Source organism: Mobula birostris, chromosome 14 (genome assembly GCF_030028105.1).
Source record: "Mobula birostris isolate sMobBir1 chromosome 14, sMobBir1.hap1, whole genome shotgun sequence".
NCBI classification, from domain to species: Eukaryota; Metazoa; Chordata; class Chondrichthyes; order Myliobatiformes; family Myliobatidae; genus Mobula; species Mobula birostris.
In genome coordinates, this window is record NC_092383.1 from 77,022,083 (window position 1) to 77,037,838 (window position 15,756).

Below are 15,756 nucleotides of genomic sequence, written 5' to 3' on the forward strand. Positions count from 1 at the left end.
TGAGAGTTAAAGGGCAAAAGTTTAGGGGTAACATGAGGGGGAACTTCTTCACTCAGAGAGTGGTAGCTGTGTGGAACAAGCTTCCAGCAGAAGTGGCTGAGGCAGGTTCGACAATGTCGTTTAAAGTTAAATTGGATAGATATATGGACAGGAAAGGAATGGAGGGTTATGGGCTGAGTGCGGGTCGGTGGGACTAGGTGAGAGTAAGAGTTTGGCACGGACTAGAAGGGCCGAGATGGCCTGTTTCCGTGCTGTAATTGTTATATGGTTATATTTATACTTACAGGTATTCAAGGGCTACTAGTCCAGAAAATGCTCTATTTGTGATGGAAGTTATTTTGCTTCCCTGCAGAATCCTATAAAGAAGCAAAGAGACATGTGACAGTCAACAGTGTGCACCACAAAAGCCATCTACACATTGTCTGCATCCGTTATAAAAAGCTCCATAATAGGTTCTAACAAAAGCAGGATAGTGAGATTGGAGAAAGCTATCTATTTCCTAATCTAATAGACAGAAAGATATCAACAATGAACAGACTATTTGTTACTTGCCAAAATCTATGCCCTAGTCAGAGCATCAAGGTTGGTTGTCATAACTGATTTGTGCTTGAGAATCTGATGACGATCTCAAACAAATGAATGTTGCTGTAATGTGCACGTGTACAAACTAAGCATAAGCAGCCTCAAAACTTCTGAAGGGCACTTTAATTCACAACAAAATATCCGCTACACAAGGGATTAGATCATAACTTTGGGTCTTAAACTGTAGTAGAAAATATCTTCAATTTATCTTCTTAGCATAGCACTGAAGCCATTGTTAAACCTCAGGTATGTCTATTGACAAGGACTTTTAGCCTGGAGAAACTAGCCAAATTAGATACTTATAACCTAGACTAGAAATTATATACTGCACCTCTTAAAATCAGACTAAACAGTTCAGTAAAATGTTAAATAGCAAATTAGCCCATTTAATATGAGCAATATCATGAATAATTTGCAGCAGGTAAGGGTGTTGGAAGAAAAGTAGTTAAAACATGGATCAACTTTAAAAATCACTGCAATCTTAGGTTTGTGGCTGAATTCATGTTGGCAAGGGAGAAAGTGAAAAGGGCAGGCACAAAAATGCTCAATGGAAAAGCAATACACAAACTTGAGTCACAATATACATACAATTTTTGCAGCTTCTCTAATCCACTGAAAGCACCATTTGAATCCTCAATTGCCCATGAGATTTCGTTATTCCTTAGATCACTACAGAAAGAAACCTGCTGTTAATGAATTTTACAAACAGTATAAGGAAAAAGCAATTTCAGTTTACCACCCATACAAGAACACTGCTTTGAGACCTTAAAGCAGCATTACAGCCCATACAAAAGGTACAATGTGTATCAGATAGTGATCTGAATAGAGCACACCATATTTTAGTTGACCACCTGTAACAAAGGAGGAAGCACCACAATGGAGATTGGGCAAAATAAAAGCTTAACATTTTAGGTCGCAAACTTTCAACAGAAGAGTGCTGACTATTTTCCCCATGTGCACCAGCAGTACTTTTGCTCAGTTTTTACTGCGCTCAATATTGACTTCAAGGTATGAAAGAAAACTTTGAAGTAAGATGACCTTCTTGATGGATGTAATTAACAAAAATCCAAGAACCTGAAGACTTTTTGTAAAACTCACAGTTGGGTAGATACTTGCTATTTTTTCACTAGATATTCTTATAGTCTGAATTTATAGAAGGTGATGACTTCCAGATGGAAACATTGAATGTTTCCCCTTCAGCTTTAAATCTGTTCAAATTCTGTAAACATTATGCATTATTCAGTTAGCAAATGTGTAATGTGGTCTTCAACGTTTGTTAATGGCAGTTTGCAACAGCATTCTGGTGTGAATGCTAATTTCCACTAGCCCACACAGCTCAAGAATACAAGAATAGAACCACAATGTTCAGAGGCCAAAGTACTGATATACTCCACCACTTTACCTTGCTAGCTAGTGACAAAGATTGTGTCTTTAAGGAGAACATTTGAAACAAGTTTCTAAATTCTGAGGAAACTAATTAGAGGCAAACTGCAAAATTCATTCAGAAGCTTAAATAATAAACAATTCCACTAAGCATTACTCCCAACTTCATTTTGACAGAAGATGTTTCCACCCTTTTGCCTTTGCCCTGATCAATTAAGTTTTCTCCACACAGCTCCACTCAGGCATCAAAAGCTGGAGCCTTGTTAATCAGTAATGCCTTGGAATGTGAATATGGCTGCCGACCCCAAACTGAAGAAACCAGCCATTTCCTTTTTCATCCCTCCCCCAGGGGACAAACAACAATTTAATGTGGATCCTTTCTGCTTTATGCTACTTTGAACCAATCTAGATGAACTGCAATCCCTTATCTACTAAAGGTTAAACCAAGGGCCAAAAAATCCACATCACGTAAACCCATTCCATTTAATTTGGAACTCCTTTGCAATTTCATTTAGTTCATTGCAGTAATTCAGGTTGTCACAACCTCCTTAGGTGCAGAATGGGAACGGGAGAGGGATTAATTTGGAATATAATGATAGACATTCCACAGTAAACTCTGGCTTGACTTTTAAACTGACGTTAGTCAATTTCATTCTTAATACAACTTAGAAACAATTTCTTTTCCATAAGTATTCAAAGAACTACTTGCAAATCTCAGCTAAATGGATATTGACAGTCAAATTTATAAGGACTTGCCATCTTCTGTAGTTTTCACCAATAATACAAGTAAAAAGATAATGCACACTGGATACAAAACGTGAAACCTTTGCACTTCAGTACAATGGAATACTTAAAAAACAAGTTTACAGAAATCTTCATCAATGGCTTACATGTGTAACAAAATCTCCAGTAAGCACACCTGTACAGTCCATTGTAGTCATGGATAATGACTTTGAGATAGAAGACGTGACTCATTCCATGTCTGCTGCAGGCTTAGATCTGCATCATGCTCACCGACAAGACTTACAGATGAGTTTCAATTAGTAGTATAAGGGATGTGGAGTAAATTACACATTTTTGTTCCTTTAATCTGCTTTTGTTACTTTACCGAACAACCTCATTTATTCAACATACTTACAGTGTGAGCAGGTTAGACAGGCCACTAAAAACTCCATCAGCGATGTAACTCACTCTGTTGTCTCCCATGTACAAATTCTCAAGCAATTTCAAACCCGTAAATGTAGACTCATCTAAACGAGTCAGCTGATTGTAGGTCATGTCCCTAAAGTAAAAGGAACAAAGTCATTTCAGAGGTATGAAATAAATTATGTAATTGCATTAATATAACCTGCCCACCCCATATACAATAATGATCATTCATAATCCAATACAACAACAATGCGGAGTATCACAAGGTATACATTCGTGCATGATTTACAAGGACGTTGCCTGGATTGGAGAGCGTGCCTTATGAGGATATGTTGCGTGAACTTGGCCTTTTCTTCTCAGAGCGGCAGCGGTGAAGTGACCTGATAGAGGTGTACAAGATGATGACAGGCATTGATCCTGTGGATAGCCAGAGGCTTTTTCCCAGGGCTGAAACGGCTAACCCAAAGGGGCATAGTTTTAAGGTGCTTGGAAGCAGGCAGAGGGGACACTAGTGGTATGAATTTCCACACAGAGTAGTGGGTACGTGGAATGCACTGCCAGCGACGATGGTGGGAGGCGGATACAATAGGGTTTTTTTAAAATAAAAAAAGACTCAGATAGGTACATGGAGCTTAGAAAAATAGAGGGCTATGTGGTGGGGTAAATCTAGCAGCTTCTATAGAGGTTACATGGTTGGCACAACATTGTGGGCCAAAGGGCTTGTAATGTGCTGCAGATTTCTAAGTTATACAGTAATATAATTTGTTTTATAATACATGAATTTACATAAGAACATAAGAAATAGGAGCAGCAATAGGCCATTTAGCCCGTTGAACCTGCTCTGCCATTCAATAAGATCTTGGCTGATCTGACCACGGACTATCTCTGTCTACCTACATTTCCCCATAACCCTCAATTTCCCTACTATGCAAAAATCTATCCAACCTTGCCTTACATCCACTTACTGAGGTAGACTCCATTGCTTCATTGGGCAGAGAATTTCAGATTCACCGCTCGTTGGGAAAAGCAGTTCCTCTTCATCTCCATCATAAATTTACCCCAACGAGTCTTGAGGCTATGTCCCCTAGTTCTAGTCTCACCTACCAGTAGAAACAACTTCCCTGCCTCTATCTTATCTATCCCTTTCATAATTTTATACATTTCAATAAGATCTCTTCTCATCCTTCTGAATTCCAGCAAGTACAGTCCCAGGCAACTCAATCTCTCCTCATTGTCTAACCCCCTCATTTCTGGAATTAATCTGGTGAACCTCCTCTGCACTGCCTCCAAAGCCAGCTTATCCTTCCTCAAGGAGACCAGAACTGCACGCAATACTCCAGATGCGGCCTCACCAGTACCCTTATACAGTTGCAGCATAACCTCCCTGCTCTTAAATTTAATTCCTCTAGCAATGAAGGCCAACATTCCATTTGCCTTGATAGCCTGCTGCACCTGCAAAGCAACCTTTTGTGATCGATGCACAAGCACTCCCAACATTTGGAAAGCGGTGAAATCATCGGACAAAGTCAGCATGGATTTGTGAAAGGAGAATCATGTCTGACGAATCTCATAGAATTTTTTGAGGATGTAACTAGTAGAGTGGATAGGGGAGAACCAGTGGATGTGGTATCTTTGGATTTTCAAAAGGCTTTTGACAAGGTCCCACACAGGAGATTAGTGTGCAAACTTAAAGCACACGGTATTGGGGGTAAGGTATTGATGTGGATAGAGAATTGGTTAGCAGACAGGAAGCAAAGAGTGGGATTAAACGGGACCTTTTCAGAATGGCAGGCAGTGACTAGTGGGGTACCGCAAGGCTCAGTGCTGGAACCCCAGTTGTTTACAATATATATTAATGACTTGGATGAGGGAATTAAATGCAGCATCTCCAAGTTTGCGGATGACACGAAGCTGGGCGGCAGTGTTAGCTGTGAGGAGGATGCTAAGAGGATGCAGGGTGACTTGGATAGGTTGGGTGAGTGGGCAAATTCATGGCAGATGCAATTTAATGTGGATAAATGTGGAGTTATCCACTTTGGTGGCAAAAATAGGAAAACAGATTATTATCTGAATGGTGGCCGATTAGGAAAAGGGGAGGTGCAACAAGACCTGAGTGTCATTATACACCAGTCATTGAAAATGGGCATGCAGGTACAACAGGCGGTGAAAAAGGCGAATGGTATGCTGGCATTTAGAGCGAGAGGATTCGAGTACAGGAGCAGGGAGGTACTACTGCAGTTGTACAAGGCCTTGGTGAGACCACACCTGGAGTATTGTGTGCAGTTTTGGTCCCCTAATCTGAGGAAAGACATCCTTGCCATAGAGGGAGTACAAAGAAGGTTCACCAGATTGATTCCTGGGATGGCAGGACTTTCATATGAGGAAAGACTGGATGAACTAGGCTTGTACTCGTTGGAATTTAGAAGATTGAGGGGGGATCTGATTGAAACATATAAAATCCTAAAGGGATTGGATAGGCTAGATGCAGGAAGATTGTTCCCAATGTTGGGGAAGTCCAGAGCGAGGGGTCACAGTTTGAGGATAAGGGGGAAGCCTTTTAGGACTGAGATTAGGAAAAACTTCTTCACACAGAGAGTGGTGAATCTGTGGAATTCTCTGCCACAGGAAACAGTTGAGGCCAGTTCATTGGCTATATTTAAGAGGGAGTTAGATATGGCCCTTGTGGCTAGGGGGATCAGAGGGTATGGAGGGAAGGCTGGTGCAGGGTTCTGAGTTGGATGATCAGCCATGATCATAATAAATGGTAGTGCAGGCTCGAAGGGCCGAATGGCCTACTCCGGCACCTATTTTCTATGTTTCTATGTCCTTCTGCACAGCAGCACGCTGCAATCTTTTACCATTTAAATATGTCAAATACTAGAAAATATAGTTTCAAGGTAGAGGGGAGTGCTTAAGATTTATGTGGCATGTTTCTTTTTATACAAAGCAGTATACGAAGTCCGGAATACGCTTCCAGGGGAGATGATGCAACCAGATACAAGAGAGCCATTTAAGAGGCATTTAGACAGACATGAACAGAGCGCGAAATTAGGGATATGCAGACATCCCACCCTGCAAAAAACTCATTTCAGGGAGGTAGCATCCCCGCCCCCCGCAACCCCATATCCCCCCCACCCCCGGTCGACCTCCAAGGGTGTATGTAATGCTTTGTTTAGTGATTTTGTCTAATCTGTAAACCAAGTTGGGTATATGCAGAAAATGTGACATTAAAATATGTACTTATATTATATTATCATGTTTATTCTATTACAACTTTAAGCTGTCTACAGGGAGTTTGGCCTCATCACGTAGGACATCAATAGCGTAGCTCCTTAGCAACCAGCCCGTTTAGATAATGTCAGCTATGCTAATGAATGAATGACACCTGTTAAGCTCACCTCAACATGTCTTTTACATTTTAACCCACCATGGGCAATAGAAAAGTCACTGTTGCAAACAGTGCAGCGAGCAACATTGTCATTATTTTTGAGGTCGACTGTAAAGCCCACCCACAGAGAAAACTGATAGGTCTACTTAGCAGGGGTCCCCAACCTTTTTTGCACCTCGGACCAATTTAATATTGACAATATTCTTGCGGACCAGCCGACCGGAGGGGTGGGGGGTAATCACGACCAGAATATAGGTGATAAGTCAACTATAAGTCACTTATAAGAAGTGGCTAATACACTCAATTTCGTTTCTAAAAGGGTTTATCTAACAAATTTAATATTAAACACAGTGCATATTTTCTTCACATGAATATAGTGATAAGTCAATTATAAGTCCATAGCATCATAACATTTTAAGTAACGTTTGGATATTAAACACACAGTGCATATTCTCCTCATATGAACATATAAAATCATTGCAACACACCAATATTGCTGAATCAGTGGGAACCCTGGGCTTGTTTTCCTGCAAGAAGACGGTGCCATCGAGGGGTGATAGGAGACTGCAAAACTCGAAGGGGGTTCCTTATGTCCAGTCTATTCCGCAATTTTGTTTTCGTTGCATTCATTGCAGAAAACCCTGCTTCGCAGAGATATGTTGGAAATGGAAGCAACGTTTTCAGTGCTTTCATGGCTATCTCAGGATATTTAGCCTTGACTTTGATCCAGAATGCCAGCAAAGATGTTATGTCAAACATACTTTTCAGCCCGCCGTCATTTGCAAGCTCGAGGAGTTGATCTTCCCGCGCTGACATGGATGACACATGTGTAATGACCTCGCGTGCAACAGTGCGTGACAGGGTGAGGAAAAGTGCAGCTGACTGATATCCTTCATATTGCCAAATCATATTGTTTCCTCGCGGCCCGGTGGTTGGGAACCACTCTTAGCACGAAGAGAGACCAATCAGGATGCTCGCTCTCCCTCTCTTTCTCAAAAAAAAAAAATTTCCGGGATATTGTATATAATTTCCGGGCGTCAGGGAGGTGCTATCAATATGTGGGAGACTCCCTGGACTTCTGGGAGAGGTAGGATGTCTGGATATGGATCATATGCAAGCAGATAATTTATATTGACTTCATGCTCAGCAGAGACATTGTGGGCCAAAAGGCCTGTTCCTGTGTAGTCCTATATTTTACATTTTTTTTGTCATAAGAATACTAGAAACACCACTGAAACCAGTGAGTCCATAAGTTTTAAAAAAGGAACACAATTCTAGTTAAAAAAACAAGATGCATAGACAGCTCAGTCTTATATCACGAAAACCACATTAAAGCTACTGTTTTATCTTTATACACATTATTTTGTGTATTAAGGAAACTACTAAAAAAAAAATGTACCAGTGGGGAAAGAGTGCATTGTCAACACCTTAAAGCAACCAAATCCTTTTTCAAAAATGAATACCCTTTCCTCATCCGGAGTATACGCACAATTTTGCTTTCATATTAACAATTTGAAGGCATGCTTGTACCAGCACAAGGCCCCTTGCACCAACTTTAAAAACTTCACAACACATTAGGATAGGTGACCAAATACATTGTCAAAAGGCTACGTTTTAATATATTCTTAAAGCGATGGATGAAACTGTGCCCCACAGTGATTAAAATCATGATTTACTTCAAGCCAGTAATAGAAGACTGAAGGAAAGAATTAAACAAACTCACAGCTCTGTCAGTTTCTGGCAGAACTCCCAAGCATCAGCACTTATCCTGGCAATGGCATTCTGGTTCAGGTGTAGCCGCTGCAGAAGTTTAAGGCCATATAGCCAACCCTTGGTAACTTCAGTCAAGTTATTGTGTTCCAAGTCCCTAAAACAGAAAAATAATCATCTATTTTTTCCCTAACCTGAAGTTATCTTATTTCTTAACAGTAGTCACATAATAATTAAGCCAAATTAAAAAGCGACCAGATTTCCCAGAGTCAAAAAAATCAGTTCTAATGCCAAATCAATTTCTATTTTTTCCCCCAAAACAAAAGTTCTTCAAAATATTCCTAAAGCATCCAAACTTTTGCTTACTAATGATTAGATATGCATGCAACATCAAGTAATATGCAGCATTAAAGTTCCACTCCTTAGCCAGGCAGGTCCCTGCATGTACAACTTACAATCAAAAACTAGGATAATTCTAGCAAAGTAAACTATATCAATAAAGACTGCAAGGTTCAGAAGGGGAGACATTAAATTGCCTTGGACTACATAACAGATATAAAAAGAAAACTGTTGACTTATCCAAGAAAGACAAGTTAATCCACAATTACTTCAACAATTATATTCACATTACTTTGATTTACTTACATTAAACCCTTCAAAACTCCAGTATTTTCTTAAGTGGTTTGACAAGATCCAGAATACATATTAAATGACAGGACTTACAACTGCTCAATTTCATTGAGCCCCCAGAAAGCTCCATCCTTAAGTTCACTTATTCCATTACGCTGTAGCTTCAATGATTTCAATGAGTCAAGGCCATGAAATGCAAGACTTTCAATAATCCGGATTCTATTGCGCTTTAGTTCCCTGTTCAAACATCAAAACACAAATTTAACTTGTCCGGTGGATAAGGTACATTTTCCCTCCTTAAACAAGTGACAAGGATTTTGAAAAACCTTCCAGGTGGTTGAATGTGCACTACAATGACAACTTTTACAATAAATTTCTAAACATTACGAGTTGGCAAAGGATGCTTGTACATATCTATTTTAGATTCAGTAGTTTAACAAATAATTGCCACAAATATGGCTATTTTCCTTAGGTTGGCCATTGACAATCTTATTCAGTAGATTCAGCTGTTTTATGGTTTACTAGCAAGGTCTTAACATGAGAGGCCAACAGCAAAATTGTCATTTGTGCCAAGGTTTAAGTCAGTACTCTTGTGGGCATGACCTATTTACAATATTAACCTCAGGAGCAGGCCAAGGGGTTCTAAGCCCATTTCCTTAATATCTTCCCTGTAGACAAAAAAAAAATCTAGCTTGGCTTTGAATGTATTCAAGAATTCAACCTCCACTGGTATCTTGGGTGGCAAATTCCAAAAGATTAATGACCGAGAAGAGATTGCCCCACCTCCATTTTAAACAGGCAACTCTTTATGTAGAAATTAAGTTCCCAGTTCTAGATTTCCCCACTAGGGGTTGTTATAGTCTAAACAATAAAGCTTTTCAAGTAAACACGAAACTCTCTCAGTAATTTAGCAGAGTATTGTACACGTTGTAGCTATTACACATCTTGAAACTTCTTGATAGTCTGACTACTTTCTACATCAAGTAGACAGCTCATTCAGTATTCAGACCCAAGAAATATTGGAGAATCCTTAGTGTAAATTTTACACTTGTTGCTGTACAAGACAGCATTCTGCAACGAAATCTCAGTTGACTCCTGCACATTTCACTGAACTTAAACTGACATTCCACAGTAAACTTGCCCACTGTGCCCCAGGAATGCATGCTGATGCAACAGCTCAAAAAGACAGTCATGCTCCCAAAAGCAAGTATGAGACCTAGAAGCTAGGGTATCTCAAGGTTGTAGCACTTTGTTCTGATAAAAGCAAAAGTCTGTAGCTGGAGATACATCAGAAATAAAGATCGCTAAAATATCAGCATCTATAGAGAAAGAGTTATCATAAATTACATTGAATTACTGAAGTCATCAATGCAAAACATTATCTAGGTCTCTCTCTCTACACAGAGATTGGATAATCAGTGGTTCTAGAACATCCCATCTTTAACAAATCGGCTTGGTTCTACTGACCTAATCAATTTGCATTCAACTAAGTCAGTAATAATCTCATCTATGAAAGCTGAAGGAGCACTTCTACCTTTTTTTGAGAAAGTACATTTCTGTACTCTGAAAAGCAAAATGAACAAAATCACTCACAGATACTGAAGATGAGGCATCCGGAAGCTCTTTGGTTGAATGACAGAAATTTTATTTCTGTTCAGTTTGAGGACAAGCAATGTGCTGGAAAGGTTATCAAAACAACCCGGCTCAAGGATCATTATTCGGTTGTTGTTCAAATGTCTGAAAATTAAACAGATTTTATGTTACAAAACAAATAAATTTTGCACAAACTATCTTTTTTTTTAAAAAAAGAGGCCCTTAATACTGGAATTCGAGTAACAGACAAAATGCTAGAGTAATTCAACAGCTCAGGCAGCATCTATGGAGAAGTATAAAGTGCCAGTTTCAGACCAAGACTTTTCATCGGATGCTCAATTAACCACATATAGATACAAGCCCTTCAGCTCAACCAGCCCATGCTGATCACTGTGTCCACCGGGCTGGTCCAAATTTCATATACTTGACCCAGGTCTTTATACTTGAACAAGTGCTGCTTAAATGACACTATTGTACCTGATGCAACTTTGTCTGGTAGCTCATTCAATATACCCACCACATTCTGCTTTTAAAAGTTGCCCCTCATGTGCTTTTTAAATCTTCCCCATCTCACCCTAAACCTACAGTGCCTATAAAAGGTATTCACCACCCACCCCCCGAGATTTTCATGTTTTATTGTTTTACAAGATTGAATCTCAGTGGATTTAAAGTGTTTTTTTTACACTGATCAACAGAAAGACACTTTCATGTCAAAGTGAAAACATATTTACAAAGTGATCTAAATTAATTACAAATATAAAACACAAATTAACTGATTGCATTATTATTCACCCTCTTTAATATAAGACAACAAATCCTCACTGGTGCAGCAAATTGGTTTTAGAAGTCACCTAATTAGTTAAATTGAGATCACCGTGTGCAGTTAAGGTATTTCAACTGATAGTAGTAAATACACCTACACCTGTATCTGGAAGGTCCAACTGCTGAGGAGTTAGTATTCTGGCAAAAACTACATCATGAAGACAAAAAAAAAAAAAAAAAAAAAAAAACACACTCCAAGCAACTCCGCAAAAAGTTTCTTGAAAAACACAGTTCAGGAGATGGATACAAGAATATTTTCAAGTCAATGAATATCCCTTGGAGTACAGTGAAGTCAATCATCAAGAAATGGAATGAGTATGGCACAGCTGTAAATCTGCCGAGAGCAGACCATCCTTAAAAAACTGAGTGACCGTACAAGGGGACGAGTGAGGGAGGACACCAAGAGACCTGTGACAACTCTGGAGGTACAAGCTTCAGTGGCTGAGATGGGAGAGACTGCACATACAACTGTTGCCTGGGTGCTTCACCAGTTGCAGCTTTATGGGAGAGTGGCAAAGGGAAAGCCACTGTTGAAAAATAAAACGCAAATGAAATTTCGGCTAGAGTTTGCCAGAGGGCATGTGGGAGACTCTGAAGTCAGCTGGAAGGTGGTTCAATGGTCTGATGAAATCAAAATCGAGCTTTTTGGCATAAGCAAAACACTGCACTTTATCACAAATGCACCATCCCTATCCTGAAGCATGGTGGTAGCTGCATCATGCTGTGGAAATGCTTCATTGTAGCAGGCCTTGGAAGGCTTATTAAGGCAGAGGGTAAAATTAATGCAGCAAATTACAGGGAAATCGTGGAGGAAAACCTGATGCAGTCTGCAAGAGAACTGTGACTTGGGAGAAGATTTATTTTCCAGTAAGACAATGATCTCCAAGCACAAAAGCCAAAGCTACACAGGAATGGCTTAAAAACAAAGTTAATGACCTAGAGTGGCCAAGTCAGAGTCCAAACCTCAATCCAATTGAGAATTTGTGGCTGGACTTGAAAAGGGCTGTTCACTCACAATCCCCATGCAATCTGACAGAGCTTGAGCAGTTTTGTAAAGAAGAATGGGGAAAAAAAATTGGAGTGTTCAAATGTGCAAAGCTGACTGAGACCTATCCACACAGACTCAAGGCTGTAATTGCTGCCAAGGGTGCATCTGCTAAATATTGACTTGAAGCGGGTGAATATTTTTCAATTAATTATTTTGTGTTTTATATTTGAAATAATTTAGATCACTGTTTTCACTTTGACATGAAACAGTCTCTATTGATCAGTGTCAAAACAGCCAAATTAAATCCACTGTGATTCAATACTGTAAAACAATAAAACATGAAAACATCTAAGGGGTTGAATCCTTTTTATAGGCACCGTATTCCTCATAGTATAGACTCTACTACCTTGGGGTGAAAAGACTTGCCATCCACCTGATTTATAACTCTCAGAACTTCAAATGTTTCTATAAGGTTGCCTCTCATTCTCCTACATTCTAAGGGTCAAAAGTCCTATCCAGGCCAACCTCTACCCATAACTCAGGCTTTAGTCCTGGCAACATCCTGTTATCTCCTCTGCACTCTTTCCAGTTTAACCAGATCTCTCCAATAATAGGGCAACAAAAACCTTGCTCAGTACTTCAGGCACGGCCTCACCAATTACTTTGTGAGGCTGCACTTGGAATAATGTGTACAATTTTGTCCTAGAATTTTAAAATGGAAAGGGTTACACCTCACTATGAACAGGTTATCAAATCTAGAGAGCTGGAGTAACAACCAGATCCTAGTTTAAATCCCACCACAGCACTTATAGGATTTAAATTGAGTTAATAATTTGAAAGGTTAAACAGTCATTAGGAATGATAACCTCAAAACTACCAGATTGTTGTAAAAGTCAAGCTAGTTCACTGGTGTTATCCACAGGAGAAAATCTGTCACTCTTATATGGCCTGGCCTCTGTGAAACTCTCGACCTGCCAAATGTGGTTGACCATAAAATGGAATTGCAACTCATTCAGTTCAAGGGTAATTAGGCAGGGACAATCAATGCTGGCTTGCCAACACTACCCAGATGCTGAAAATGAATAAATAAAAAAAAATGTTTTCTGGAAATGAGTAGAGCTGAATGAATATTGTGTAATATGGTAAAATATTTGTGAACATGCCCATCCACAAACCACCAGAAACTTTGTAGAGCAGAGGTTATATCAAACATTTAAGCCACCCTAAACATCTGAAAGTAACACTGGATAAGAAATATTTCAGCCCAAAACAGTCCTGTATCCCTCAGGAACTCTTGAGGCAATTGGTGCCCAGTGACTGGAAAAACAATACTGTAGCAGACTCCATGGAGCCCATCACAATGGGCTAGAACCATATGGAAATCCATAGGACACAGATCAAAGAGTTTTGTGCCTTTTAATTAGAAACTGAAGCACTTGCATGGAGTTCAACAATTAATCTACTGTTCTGAATCAGGACCTCAGCTCCCCTAAAAGAATGAAAACAAGAAGAGTCCACCTAAGCAAATTGAGATGGACTCAAGATCCTTTCATAATGTTAAATATGGCAGTTAGTCATTTTAATAAATAATCACAGTACTGAACATGCTGAAGACAACTTAAATAGTTAATTTTGTAACATATTCAGGTTAAATAACTACAATGTGGTAAGCAATGATCAAAATAGTATAGTAAGAAGTGGAAAGGCAGGGCAAGATGCCTGATATCACTATTATAGGACCATAACACATAGGAGCTGAAGGAGGCTACTCGGCCCATCCAGTCTGCTCCACCATTCCATCATGGCTGATTGATTATTCCTCTTTCCCATTCTCCTCCCTTCTCCCCAAAACATTTGACACCCTTACTATTCAAGAACCAATCAACCTCACTTTAAATATATCTAATACCTTCGCCTCTACAAGCATATGTGGCAATGAATTCCACAGATAAAGCACTCTCTGGTTAAATAAATTCCTCATCTCTATTAGAAGGGTGTCCTTCTATTCTGAGGTTGTGCCATCTGGTACTAGGCTCCCCCATATAGGAAACATCCTCTCCACACCCACTCTATCCAGGCTTTTCAACATTTGATAGGTTTCAATGAGATCGCCCCTCATTTTTATAAACTACAGAGAGTACAGGCCCAGAGCCATTAAAAGCTCCTCATACATTAACCATTTCATTCCTGGAATCATTCTTTTAAACCTCCTCTGGACCCTCTCCAATACCAGCATATCGTTTTCTTAGATTGAGGCCCAAAACTGCTCATGATACTTTATTTGCAGTCTGACTGATGCCTTATAAAGCTGCAACACCACACCCTTGCTCTTATATTCTAGTCATCTTGAAATGAATGTTAGCATTACATTTGTCTTCCTTACCACTGACTCAACCTGCAAGTTAACCTTCAGAATATCCTGCACAAGGACTCCCAAATCCCCTTGCACCTCTGATTTTTGAATTTTCTCCCCATTTAGAAAACAGTCTACTTCTGTATTCTTTATATCAAAGTGCATGACCATACACTTCCCGACCCTATATTCCATCTGACACTTCTTTGCCTATTCTCCCAATCTGTCCAAGTCCTTATGCAGATACCTTGCTTCCTCAAAGCTAACATGCCCCTCACCAATCTCTGTATCGTCTGCAAACTTGGCTACAAAGCCAGCAACTGTCATCCAAATCATTAAGATATATCGTGAAAAGACCAGCACCAACCCCTGTGGAATACCAATGGACATCAGCAGCCAACCAAAACAGGTCCCCTTTATTCCCTCTCTCTACCTCCTACCAATCAGCCAATATTTAATCATATTCCAAATAGTTGTTTTTAATTCAACTCAGTGGACTTGTGCACAACCTAAGCACTGGCAGAGCAGTCAAATTAAATAGATTAGTCCTTTAAATTCCATTTTAAACTTCACTATAACAGTAAAGTTCAACTTGTCAACATCTAACAAGATTATTGGCATGTCTGGAACTACTCCAAGACAGGTGGAAAGAAAGTATATAAAAATCAACTGGCTAGGAGGAATGAAACAAAGAAGCCCATTCTTATCCAGATGAAAATTATTAAGATCTTGATGGCAGATCTTCTCTTCAAAACGTGATGCTATCTAGTGCCTCCTGCATGGTATTCAGGCATCAAATTATCTAACCACACTATATCATATGTAATATATCTAATACTATACCACACTACATAATTAAATAATAACTCATGCTTACAAAAGGCACATTAAAAATGCCTATTCTTTTAAGTAATAGAAAGAAAATTAAAACATGCTAAATTAAGATAAAGGTGCAGATCATAAGAATGATATTCTTGTATACAGTACTGTGCAGATGTCTTAGGGACATATACATAGCTAGGATGCCTAAGACTTTTGCACAGTACTGTATTAGTCAATGTGGAGCAGACAGCGAGTTTATAAATCTGGTGGGAGCGACGGATGTGGAAAGGATGAAGGTGGAGTGCTGCAGAAGGTGTGTGGGAGTAGTACCAAAGG

At 39.5% G+C, this 15,756-nt stretch overlaps 1 protein-coding gene across 2 annotated transcripts in view; it reads right to left on the minus strand.

Annotated features, from left to right (window-relative positions):
- Window positions 1–15,756, minus strand: part of lrig2 (leucine-rich repeats and immunoglobulin-like domains 2) — an 86,133-nt gene that overhangs the window by 34,319 nt on the left and 36,058 nt on the right. For both annotated transcript variants that reach the window (XM_072278713.1, XM_072278714.1), the window contains 6 exons: window positions 10,436–10,579; window positions 8,936–9,079; window positions 8,226–8,369; window positions 3,104–3,247; window positions 1,171–1,251; window positions 285–356 (listed from right to left, as the gene is read on the minus strand). In XM_072278713.1, the coding sequence (XP_072134814.1) occupies window positions 285–356; window positions 1,171–1,251; window positions 3,104–3,247; window positions 8,226–8,369; window positions 8,936–9,079; window positions 10,436–10,579 (729 nt within the window). The remainder of the gene's footprint in view (window positions 1–284; window positions 357–1,170; window positions 1,252–3,103; window positions 3,248–8,225; window positions 8,370–8,935; window positions 9,080–10,435; window positions 10,580–15,756) is intronic.